The 12,923-nt window shown below is 42.7% G+C and overlaps 1 protein-coding gene across 4 annotated transcripts in view; it reads left to right on the top strand.

Moving 5' to 3' along the window:
- The window catches only part of corin (corin, serine peptidase), a 23,684-nt gene continuing 10,761 nt past the window's right edge, over positions 1-12,923 (top strand). For all 4 annotated transcript variants that reach the window (XR_005205257.1, XR_005205259.1, XR_005205258.1 and 1 more), the window contains exons 1-7: positions 1-233; positions 3,832-3,988; positions 7,873-8,223; positions 9,399-9,510; positions 9,591-9,695; positions 10,854-11,104; positions 11,205-11,318. Coding sequence is in view for 1 of the 4 variants with exons in the window: in XM_037758905.1 (XP_037614833.1) it covers positions 189-233; positions 3,832-3,988; positions 7,873-8,223; positions 9,399-9,510; positions 9,591-9,695; positions 10,854-11,104; positions 11,205-11,318 (1,135 nt within the window). In the remaining 3 variants the exon portion in view is untranslated. The remainder of the gene's footprint in view (positions 234-3,831; positions 3,989-7,872; positions 8,224-9,398; positions 9,511-9,590; positions 9,696-10,853; positions 11,105-11,204; positions 11,319-12,923) is intronic.

The following is a 12,923-nucleotide window of genomic DNA, read 5'->3' as shown; positions in this document are numbered from 1 at the left end:
TGAGGGAGAGAGAGAGAGAGAGAGAGTAGAGAGAGAGAGAGAGAGAGAGAGGGAGAGTAGAGACTGAGAGAGGTAGAGACCAGAGAGGAGGGGGGAGGAGGAGGAGTCAGCTTGTCTTGTGTCTCCTGTGTCTCTGTAACAGGAGCAGCAGTTGGAGGTGATGGTCTGTCTCTCGGCTCCATCGGGTCATGTTGTCCTGCCCGCGTGTCACCTTCAGCGGAGCAGCAGCGACGGTGAGTCTCTATTCTATTCTATTAGATTCTATTCTGTTCTATTCTATCCTGTAGACCTGACAGCAGCTCTGACCGGCTGCTGCTGCCCTTCACTCTGTCCTCTCTCTGTCTCTGTCTGTCCTCTGTCTCTGACTGTCTCTGAAAGCTGCTGTGTTGTCTCACCTCTAATAGTTAAAAGATCATTAAGAAACTCTTAATTAATCCATTAATAAACTGATGTAGAGCTGTAACTAATAATCACTTTAATCGATTATTTTCTCTATTAATCACTCCGTTAATATGAACTCTGCTTCTGAATAGAGCTGCAAAATAAATACTTCATTATTGATTGTTTAATTAAAAAAATATAAAATAATTATTAAATAAAGAATGGTCTATAAAATGTAGTTGAAAATGTCCAATTTTATAGAGGTAAAAATGAATGTTTAAATGTCTTTTTTTCTTTGTCCGACCAACACCAACACAAAATATAAATAAATTCAGTTTGCTGTTATGGAATTAATTGATTATTTTCTTGATTAATTACTTGTCCTATAAAACGTGTTTGTAACATATAACAGTCCAACTGTTACAGTTAATATGAACTCTGCTTCTGAATAGAGCTGCAAACTATTATTTTCATTATCGATTTAATAAAAATAATTATTAATAATTTCAAAAATTAAATAAATAAATAATTATTAAATAAATAATGTTCTATAAAATGTAAGAAAACATTTGAAAATGTCCATCACAATTTTCTAGAAGCTAAAAATGAGTCTTTAAATGTCTCTTTTTGTCCGACCAAGACTTCAAAATATAAATAAATTCAGTGTAGTATTATGGAATTGTTGAATTGTTGCTCGACGTATGACTTAAACAATTATTAAAATAATTTATTCTCTGTTGCTCGACTTGATCGACTAATCGATGCGGCTTTAAAACTCTGTCAGACTGAAGAAGCAGTTAAAAAGAAAAGTACATGAGAACAGCATTATTTATTTTTTACCAGGGATGTACAGATATCAGATCAGATATCGGGCCGATACTGACTCTAATAGCTGATCAGGTATCGGGCCGATACTGACTCTAATAGCTGATCAAATATCGGGCCGATACTGACTCTAATAGCTGATCAGGTATCGGGCCGATACTGACTCTAATAGCTGATCAAATATCGGGCCGATACTGACTCTAATAGCTGATCAGGTATCGGGCCGATACTGACTCTAATAGCTGATCAGGTATCGGGCCGATACTGACTCTAATAGCTGATCAGGTATCGGGCCGATACTGACTCTAATAGCTGATCAGGTATCGGGCCGATACTGACTCTAATAGCTGATCAAATATCGGGCCGATACTGACTCTAATAGCTGATCAGGTATCGGGCCGATACTGACTCTAATAGCTGATCAGATATCGGGCCAATGAGTCGGATCTATTCACTTCTATGTTTTTTTACTATAAACATTATTAACTGGAATTTAAATTCCTGTTTAAGTTTTGACCGATCTGTTGCTGAATTAAACATAATCACATGTTCACATTTGAACTGTAATTCCTGTTAGTTTAGAAGATGTTCGACCAAGTTGCTGATGTTTGATTTATTATTTTAATAATACATCATTAAATAGATATGTATTTATCGGTCACATTTTGCTTTACAAAGTTAAGAAATCAACGTTTAAGTCCGGTCTGATGTTACACATAACAGAATGATAACAGTCACTTCCACACAGTGAAACATAAAGCTCATTAATTACATTAAAATAATGATAATTAAAAACCCAAAGTCCAGCTATCGGAAAGTCGGATTAGTGCATCCCTGTTTTTTACATTTATTTATAGAAGCTGTCAGATAAAAAAAGGCACCTTCATACATAATTAAAATGATTAGTGCAGCTCTAATGTGACGCTCAAACAGCCCTCGTCATTAATCACTGCTGGTTGACTTAAATCATTTAAGGAGACAGAAACGAACTAAGCCTGTAATTAAATTAATACAACTTTTCTTGATTAATCGTTTTTAAAATGTCAGAAAAATGTGAAAAATGTCCAGAAAATGTCGTCTTCAGATGTCTTGATTTGTCCGACCAACCGTCCAAAACATTCAGTTTACATAAAGTGAGTTAATCACGTAAGACAAAGAAAATTATTTATTTATTCTCTGAACAAATTGTTAAATTAAAACTCACTTTGATGAACTTGATTTTAATCATTTTACCTGTAAAATTTCAGAAAATAGTGAACAATGTTATAACTTCCCTCAGTCCAAGAAGACTTCTTCAGATGTCTCGTTTTGTCCGTCCAACCGTCCAAAAACACAAATATTCAGCTTATCATGTAAGACAAAAAAAAAGACAATTGTTCTCTGGACAAATGATTTCAGTGAAATGTGCGAACAGAAGGCGGTTTGTTATTGGTTGTTGTTATAATAAATAAAGTGATATGTTCAACGTTTACTTACTAATAAATGTTTAATTATATTATATATAACATCAGGTTTTATTCCACAGCAGAACAATACAAATAACAATAATCTGTAACTGTGACGACTTATCAGTTATTCTACTATTACTGATTAAACTGAATATAATTATGTTTCAGAAGTTCATCTAATTAATTAATTAATTAATGAATGGATCAATGATTTAGATAATCAGGTAGTGATGTTAAAGTTCAAGTAGATATTTTAGGTCTGAAAAGTGAATATTTGCTGGGGTTTTTTTGTCTTTTATGGAAACAAACTGAATATCTTCAAGTTTTGGATCGTTTGTTGCAGTTTTTTTTAAATATATAAACTAAATTATTACCTGATTAATCGAGAAAATAAGAGAAGATAAAAAGAATAGCTGTTAGTTTGCAGCTCAGTTCAGAAACAGAAAAAGTAACAAACAGTTAAACAAAAACGTACAAATCTCACATAGACGGTATTTTAGTTATTGTTGTTTTTGGAATCTTTTCTGACGGTTTGTATAATATATATTATTATTATTATTATTGAGGGTAAAAATGATTAAAATCGTCTCGATAACTTCTGTTATGATTATTATTAATATAATTATTATTTGGTTGCTGCGTATTTGTGACAGTTTTCTTGTTAATTTAAAAATGTTATTGTTAATGTTTTTGTGTGGAAGCTAACGGAGACCCAAATACAGAATAAATAATTAATTAACACAGTTAATAACATTTATTAGATAAATAATAATTAATGTTTTTGTCTTTGTTTTTCAAAATAAAAGTCTTTAAATGAGTCATAAAGAAGACAGATTGACGTCTAAAGTGATTAATAATAATACAGATATACTCTGAGGGGCTGATGTGATCAATCAATCAATCAGTGGGTGTATTGATCGTGGGGGGGGTTCCAGAGAGGGGGGGTGAGCGGTGGTATTTCGAGCCGAGGAGTTGCTGTGTGGTGTCGAGTGTCGGCTCGCCGTCGTATCGCTTTAAAAATAACTTCAACGTGTCCAACGGAAACTCTGAGAGGACAGAAACACCCGGGTCACCCCCACCCCCCCGGGTTATTTATAACGAGTAGCGGGGGGGGCTTAAACAGCTCAGCTGATGATGTAACGTGTAATGACCACGCTGTCTTCGTGTCGTCCCGTAGACGGCGGCTCGAGGACCCGAGGTCGTCGGGATGATGGGAGCGGAGGCGTGTCCTCACAAGCTGGCCTCGACCAATCACCTTCGACTTCTGCTCTACATCCTGATCCCCACCGTCAGCCTGCTGGCCGGCCTGCTGCTGCTCGTCCTCGCACTCACAGGTACGCACACGCTGACCTTTGACCTCCACACACACACACACACACACACACATACAGTGAGGTCCGTTGAACCTGAACATCAGGGTTTCACGTCGCCGGCCGTCCGTCCGTCCGTCCGTCCGTCTGTCCGTCCGTCTGGTGTCTCAGGAACATCTGGAGGGAATTATAGATGGAGAGAAGGAAGGATAGATGGAGAGAAGGAGGGATAGATGGAGAGAAGGAAGGATAGATGGAGAGAAGGAAGGATAGATGGAGAGAAGGAGGGATAGATGGAGAGAAGGAAGGATAGATGGAGAGATGGCGGGATGGATGGAGAGAAGGAAGGATAGATGGAGAGATGGCGGGATGGATGGAGAGAAGGAAGGATGGATGGAGAGATGGAGGGATAGATGGAGACAAGGAAGGATAGATGGAGAGAAGGAAGGATAGATGGAGAGATGGAGGGAGAGAATGAGGGATAGATGGAGAGAAGGAGGGATAGATGGAGAGATGGAGGGAGAGAATGAGGGATAGATGGAGAGAAGGAGGGATAGATGGAGAGAAGGAGGGATAGATGGAGAGAAGAAAGGATAGATGGAGAGAAGGAAGGATAGATGGAGAGATGGCGGGATGGATGGAGAGAAGGAAGGATGGATGGAGAGATGGAGGGATAGATGGAGACAAGGAAGGATAGATGGAGAGAAGGAAGGATAGATGGAGAGATGGAGGGATAGATGGAGAGAAGAAAGGATAGATGGAGAGAAGGAAGGATAGATGGAGAGATGGCGGGATGGATGGAGAGAAGGAAGGATAGATGGAGAGATGGCGGGATGGATGGAGAGAAGGAAGGATGGATGGAGAGATGGAGGGATAGATGGAGACAAGGAAGGATAGATGGAGAGAAGGAAGGATAGATGGAGAGATGGAGGGATAGATGGAGAGAAGAAAGGATAGATGGAGAGAAGGAAGGATAGATGGAGAGATGGCGGGATGGATGGAGAGAAGGAAGGATAGATGGAGAGAAGAAAGGATAGATGGAGAGAAGGAAGGATAGATGGAGAGAAGGAAGGATAGATGGAGAGAAGGAGGGATAGATGGAGAGAAGAAAGGATAGATGGAGAGAAGGAAGGATAGATGGAGAGATGGCGGGATGGATGGAGAGAAGGAAGGATGGATGGAGAGATGGAGGGATAGATGGAGACAAGGAAGGATAGATGAGAGAAGGAAGGATAGATGGAGAGATGGAGGGAGAGAATGAGGGATAGATGGAGAGAAGGAGGGATAGATGGAGAGAAGGAAGGATAGATGGAGAGAAGGAAGGATAGATGGAGAGAAGGAAGGATAGATGGAGAGATGAGGGATGGATGTAGAGAAGGAATGATAGATGGAGAGATGGAGGGATGGATGGAGAAGGAGGGATAGATGGAGAGAAGGAAGGACGAATAAAAGGAGTGAGTGAAAGGCAAGAAAGATCTTGAGAGAGGATGGATGATGGAGAGAAGAAAAGGAAGGATGAACGGATGGAATATAAAAAAGGAAGCAAGGACAGAAGGAAAGATGTAAGAAAAGAAGGATGGATGAAAGAACGGAAGGAAGGAAGGAAGGATGGATGGATGAAGGAAAGAAGGAAAGAAGAGTGAAATGAAAGACGAAGAGTAGAAAGGATTTATTGATGGAAGGAAGGAAAGGAGGGATGAGAGGAAAAGAAGGATGAATGGAAAGAAGGAAAGGAGGGATAGATGGTTGGGTAGAAGGAATAAAAGCAAGAGAAGAAGGAAGGATGGAAAGACTAGAAATGGAGGATGGTAAGAAGGTAAAGTATTGAAAGAATGGATAGATGGAAGGAAGAAAAGACGGATGTATGGAAAGAAGTAAGGGATAAAAAGAAGGAAAGGAAGAGAAGAAGGAAGGATAAAAGTAGAGTGAAAAGAGAAGGATGAAAAGAAATGACATGAAGGAAAGAAGGAAAGGAAAGAAGATGAAAGATGAAAGAAGAAAAGTCGAAAGGATGGATGAATGACAGGATGAAAGAAGGATGTAGAACAGAGTGATGGAGGAGGAGGATGAAGAGGAGGATGAAGAGGAGGAAGAGATGACACATCTTCATCTTCTCTGATTATTCACAGGCGACTTCATTACATCACACGTGTGTGTGTGTGTGTGTGTGTGTATATGTGTGTGTGTGTGTGTGTGTGTATGTGTGTGTGTGTGTGTGTGTGTGTGTGTGTGTGTGTGTGTGTCTCGTCACCATGACAGCGGGGAGTCCCTCGACCAATCAGTGAAAGAATCTCAAATATTTACACAGATAGTAAAACTCAACCTCTCTCCTCCTCCTCCTCCTTCTTCTTCTTCTTCTGCTCCTCCTTCTCCTTCTCCTCCTCCTCCTCCTTTTATCTCCTCCATCTCCTCCTCCCTTCATCTCCTTCTTTCTCCTCCTCCTCCCTTCATCACTCTCTCCTTCATCTTCTTTACTTCTGTTCTTTCTACCTTTTTCTCTCTTTCTCCTGTAAAGTTATTTTATTAACGAGATAAAACGTAGAACAGTGTTATCTCTTCTTCTTCTTCTTCTCCTTCTTCTTCTTCGTCTTCTCCTTCTTCTTCTTCTTCTCCTTCTCCTCCTCCTTCTCCTTCTTCTTCTTCTTCTTCTTCTTCTTCTCCTCCTCCTTCTCTTTCTTCTCCTCTTCCTCAGCAGCTGTTTCCTGTTGTCTCCTCCTCCGTCTCCCCCCCGACAGCTTTCTGTCTTTCCTCTCCATTAAACGTCTAACGGTCCGTAACGTCTTCACATCTTTGTTTTCCTCTCTCGTTCTCTCGTTCTCTCGTTCTCTCGTTCTCTCGTTCCATCGTGACCGACGTCTCTCCATCTTCACAGTCATTTAAATAAAATCATTATATTTCAGTATAAGATATTCTACATATATACACATATATACGTATATATACATATATACGTATATATACGTATAAATATGGTTAAAGTGGTTAAACACATCTGTGCAGATGTTGTGAACACATCTGTGCAGATGTTGTGAACACGTGATGTGGTGTATGTAGTTTAAATGTTTTAACAGGTGAGAGGCTCAGCGTATGTTTTAATATTAAATATGACTTTATATAACAGGTTTATTTATAGAACAGACGACATGAGTCCGTATAGAACCGTTAGACAACGTCGTGCTTTATATAAGATATATAACACTTTATTATAACCATCATTTATAAATGTTATTAAACTTGGTTGATAGTTATTTTTATATATGCAATGATATATTCGGTGGTACACTGAGTATATATTGAGTCAATTTGGCATGTATATATTTAGTATACAATATATCTAGTGATATATTCATTATACTTTAGTTATATTTAGTGATACATGCAAGATTTATTGTGCAATATTTCCAGTGTATATTCAGTATATATATTTAGTGATACATGCAGGATATAGTTTTTATATTTTCTGTGAAATATTCAGGATATATTAAGTTATGCATTCAGTTATATATGCAGTATATATGGAGAGAGTATATATACTGTATATGTTGAGAGAATATATTGAGAGAGTATATATGGAGTACATTGCTGTCATGTTGTGTTTGTGTGACAGATGTAAATAGATCAGTGTGTGTGGGTCACCATGGTAACCAGATCTGACTCTATTCATAGTTTCCTCTCTGACTCTCGTTGACGGAGTCTGATCCGTCTCTCTGACTCTCGTCTCCGGAGTCTGATCCGTCTCCGGAGTCTGATCCGTCTCTCTGACTCTCGTCTCCGGAGTCTGATCCGTCTCCGGAGTCTGATCCGTCTCCGGACTTCAACTTGAGATTATAAAACATCTGATTCTGTTTTTATCTCGTTAAAGAGAACAGAAATAAGAGAAGCTGAGTTAAAGGTGTGTTTGTCTGCAGGTATCTTCGGCAGCAGCCTGGTGGACTCCAGCCCGCTCCCCTCGCCAGAGCCCATCGCCGACAGCGACCACGGCTACCGTGGCAACAGCACAAACCCCTCCCCTTTCTTTGAAAACGTCACGGATTCGCCGCGTTACCACGACGACGACGACGACGACGACGACGACGACGATGACATCACATACAACCACAGCGCCGGCACACCTGCTGCCGCCGCCACCGGCGCTCCTCCAGCCTCCTCTCAGGCCCCGCCCACTCAACCCTACACACAGCCTCCTGATTGGCTGACCTCTGTGACGTCACTGAGCACCAGCTGGCCGATCGGCAGCACCCCCCCGACGCCGGACTCAGGTAGTTTTAAACAACCCGTTGAGATGTGTTTGTGTTTCACTGCACGTCCCTAAAAACTACAACTCCCATGATGCTCTCTGAGCGTCTCGTCTGCCTCAGACTGTTATTGTTGTGTCCTTTCCTGCCAAACACTGAAACCTCATTAAGTCCTGCAGGATGGACGAGTAGAAACCTGAGACAGCGTCTGATCTGCATCCAGATCTACTGTCCTCCACTGTCCTCTACTGTCCTCTCCTCTCTCCTCCTCTCCTCTCCTCTCATCTCCTCTCCTCTCTCCTCCTCTCCTCTCCTCTCGTCTCCTCTAATCTCCTCTCCTCTTCTCTCCTCTCCTCCTCTCCTCTCCTCTTCTCTCCTCTTCTCCTCTCTCCTCTCCTCCTCTCCTCTCCTCTCCTCTCCTCTTCTCCTCTCTCCTCTCCTCCTCTCCTCTCCTCTCCTCTCCTCTCCTCTCCTCTCCTCTCCTCTCTCCTCTCCTCTCCTCTCCTCTCCTCTCCTCTCCTCTCTCCTCTCCTCTTCTCTCCTCTTCTCTCCTCTCCTCTCCTCTCCTCTCTTCCTCTCTCCTGTCCTCCTCTCCTCTCCTCTCCTCTCCTCTCCTCTCCTCTCCTCTCCTCTCCTCTCCTCTCCTCTCCTCTCATCTCCTCTCATCTCCTCTCCTCTCTCCTCCTCTCCTCTCCTCTCGTCTCCTCTAATCTCCTCTCCTCTTCTCTCCTCTCCTCCTCTCCTCTCCTCTCCTCTGTCCTCCTCTCCTCTCCCCTCCTCTCTTCTCCTCTCCTCTCCTCTCCTCTCCTCTCCTCTCCTCTCTCCTCTCCTCTCCTCTCCTCTCCTCTCCTCTCCTCTCTCCTCCTCTCATCTCCTCTCCTCCACTAACCTGTTTGTGATGATAAATCGTTCATTCAGCTTGTATTTTAGATTCTCCTCGTCTCTGTGTCTCTGTGTCTCTGTGTCTCTGTGTCCTTCACTGTCTCTCTCTCTGTGTTGAAGTCTAGTCGAGGTGAATGCTAATGAGCTCCAGGCTGTCCTGTCCTCTGATTGGACGTTTAACCTGCAGCTAACGGTGTGAGCTACCTCGTTAGCTAACTGTAACAGAGGATCAGTCTTCGATGTCGGTGTACCTAATAAAGTGACCACTGCAGCCTCTGGAAGGACTTGTGATGTCACACCTCCCCTCTCGTCTCCAGGTAGCTGTCAGCTGATCGTGGAGCCTCAGTGTCACATGTTGCCCTACAACCAAACATGGCTGTCCTCCTCCGTCGCCGTGGTGAAGAGCTCCGAGGTGGACATGTTGCTAAGGTAACCAGGTACCGGGAGGACTCGTTTAGACCGGACCTGTCCTAGACGTCTGTAACTCTGACGTGTCCCGTGTGTTTCAGGTTCTTCAGCTACCTCAGCAGACTGTCCTGCTACCGACACATCATGCTCTTCGGCTGCTCGCTGGCGCTGCCCGAGTGTTTCGCCGCCGACGGCACGCACAACAGGTAACACGGAAACACCTGGAAACAAAAGTACTACCCGCTAACAATACAGGAAATACAAAACTACCTGATAGGATTCACTTAAAGGGACTGTTCGTAACGTCTTACATGTATAAATCATTGCTGGTCGGTGTCTCATGGTCTCTCGTGTGTCTCCGCTGTTCAGACTCAGACTCCAACACAAACTCCAGTGAAGCACCAAAACCTCTTGGTTGTATCTAGTGAAGCTGTTAAACAGTGTTGGCCGCGGTCGGAGGACGCGGGGGAGACCGTAGCTTTGGTCTCCAGGACCGGAGTATCTGCTCCTCTGCTCCTCTGCTCCTCTGCCTGCCTTCACTCACACACCGCGCTCCTTCTCTCTCTCTCCACCTCTCACGTGCATGCTGCTCACTCCACACTGCAGAAGAGTTAGTTTAGCTCTGAGAATATCTAGTGAATGTTCAGTGGACGTTTGTGCAGAAATAACTGCTGCAGCTCCTCCAGACCAACAGAGGTTTCCCGTGTCTTGTGAAGTGACGGGGCTCCGCAGAGAGAAACGTTATCGTCTCCGACCAAAACTCCGGCGTCTCCCCCGTTCCCTCCGGCCGCGGTCGGGAGGCTGAGGCAGGAAAAGCCAACACTAGGATCAGCATTGATTCATGGAGAGACCTTGGTCTGGTCAGCTAACATTACTGCCAAGCAGCTGAAATATAGAGTGATATTGTGCTTTTAGCTGACGTGTGTCTCCTCACTGTGTTGAGTGATGCTCCTTCATGTCTATGAAGAGCGAGCACAAGCGCGAGCAACAGGACGCTGACTTTAGTTGACTTAACTGACACAGGTGAAGCTGTTAACAACACATTATGATTCTTACTATCACTCCCTTTAAATAAAAAATGACTATGATGGTTAAAAACTGTTTTAAAAAACATTAAACTAGTTTTTTATTGCAGCTTTAAAACACACAGACTTGTTGCTCCACATGAATCTCAGCTGTTCGGACTGTAAGTGGGACGACAACTGTGTTTGTGAGCCGAGAATAACATCCTCTGAACTCACAGGAGGATTATGGGTATCGGTGTTTTATTGCTGCTACTGAAACATGTGTGTGTGTGTGTGTGCGTGTGTGTGCGTGTGTGTGTGTGTGGTGTGTGTGGTGTGTGTGTCTGTGCGTGCGTGCAGGCGGGTGGTGCTGCCCTGCGCGTCGTTCTGCGAGGCGGCGAGGGAAGGCTGCGAGCCCGTCCTCCAGATGTTCAACGCCTCCTGGCCCGAGTTCCTGCGCTGCTCGCAGTTCAGCAACGTCACCTTTCCTACGTCGACACCGTCGTCGCCATCGTTGTCGCCATCGTTGCCGCCATCGTCGCTGCCCACGCCGACGGCAGTCCCCGCCCCTCACGCCTGTTACACGCCGAGACAGATCAAAGGGAAACCCTGTGAGTAGAAACATGTTGGTGTGTTGTTTTTTTTTTGCTTTAAACTGATCGGACACTTCGATGACATCACTGCTCATCCCTCTCTCTGATTGGTTGGCAGCTGTGTGCGGCGGGAGGCACCACTTCCTGTGCGCGACGGGGATTTGCGTCCCTCAGAAACTGGTGTGCAACGGGTACAACGACTGTGACGACTGGAGCGACGAAACGCACTGCGGTGAGACACACACACACATTCTTGTTTTCATTAGTTTGTGGGGTCCGCCGTTGCTTTGGTCACTTTGTGAGAACACACACACACACACACACACACACACACACACACACACACACACACAAACACACAAACACACACACTGCATTGTGATCTGTATAAATAGCAGGGGGAGTCTTGAGCCCGTTGTCGTGGCGATGCGTTTGCAGGTGATTGATTGGACGACAATGGTGGAAGTTCCGGAATGGTGTGTGTGTTTGTATGTGTGTGTGTGTGTGTGTTTGTATGTGTGTGTGTGTGTGTGTGTTTGTATGTGTGTGTGTGTGTGTGTGTGACGGAGGTGGTCGTCATGGTGATATAAGGAGACTATAGGCCGAGACCACTGGAATGTAAAGAGAGAGAGAGTTTTCCTTTTGTCTGTTTACGTCTCCCGCCCTCCGTCTGACCTCTATTGATGTTTACGGCCGTAAACGTCGTACACAAGAACAACTGAAGAAAGAAGGAATGAAAGAAGCGCTGAGAAAAACAGGAGATGAATGAGGAACAGACAGAAGAGGAAAGACTTAATAAGATAGGAGTATAAAACGAGAAGAAGACAATGAGACAATGAGACTAAATAATAAATGAAACTTCAGGAAGAGACAAAATGAGAAGAACACGTTTAAATGTGAAGAAGACGAAATGGTGAACAAAAGTTTAAATAAGAAACAACTTATAAAATGAAGAGAAATAAAAAATAATGAGAGAAATTTGGACAAAAGAGACAAACTATATTAGAACCAAAAAGACAAAATGAGAAAGCAGAATAATGATTCAATGACAAAGCGAGTAAAAGACTAAATGACAGAAAGGTAACGCTTTAATGCAAATTGGTTTTAACTCCACTAATTTCTTTAATGCTTTCAATTTTTATGTTGTAGCGGCTCAGTTTTAAAGCTAGAGTGAAGATACTGGTATTATATGAAACTGGTAAACCTAAAGAATCCATCGGTACCAACATGTCGGTTTTGGGCCTTTTTTTAGACTTTTTTTTTTAATTTTTCGGACTATTTTTTTGACTTTTTTGAAATGTGTTGGATTCTTTTTCTGACTGTTTTCAAGACATTTTTCAAACATGTTTTGGACTTTTTTTTTTTTTTTTTTAATTTTTCGGACATTTGTTTTTACATACATTTGAATATATGTCAGACTAGCTTGTCATGAAGGAGGTTAAATAACGCTAAGGCCAAATTTACGCAAAATTCTGGCGAGGAAAAACTGTCATTTTAATTTTTTCAAAGGGGTCCCTTGACCTCTGACCTCCAGATCAGTGAATGTAAATGGGTTGTATGGGTACCCACGAGTCTCCCCTTTACAGACATGCCCACTTTATGATAATCACATGCAGTTTAGGGCAAGTCATAGTCAAGTCAGCACACTGACACACTGACAGCTGTTGTTGCCTGTTGGGCTGCAGTTTGCCATGTTATGATTGGAGCATATTGTTTTATGCTAAATGCAGTACCTGTGAGGGTTTCTGGACAATATCTGTCATTGTTTTGTGTTGTTAATTGATTTCCAATAATAAATATATACATACATTTATATAAAGCAGCATATTAGTCCACT

The sequence above is a fragment of the Sebastes umbrosus genome, chromosome 22, assembly GCF_015220745.1.
Source record: "Sebastes umbrosus isolate fSebUmb1 chromosome 22, fSebUmb1.pri, whole genome shotgun sequence".
NCBI classification, from domain to species: domain Eukaryota; kingdom Metazoa; phylum Chordata; class Actinopteri; order Perciformes; family Sebastidae; genus Sebastes; species Sebastes umbrosus.
Note: the sequence above shows the minus strand (reverse complement) of the source record. Positions and strands in the feature narration are given on the sequence as shown.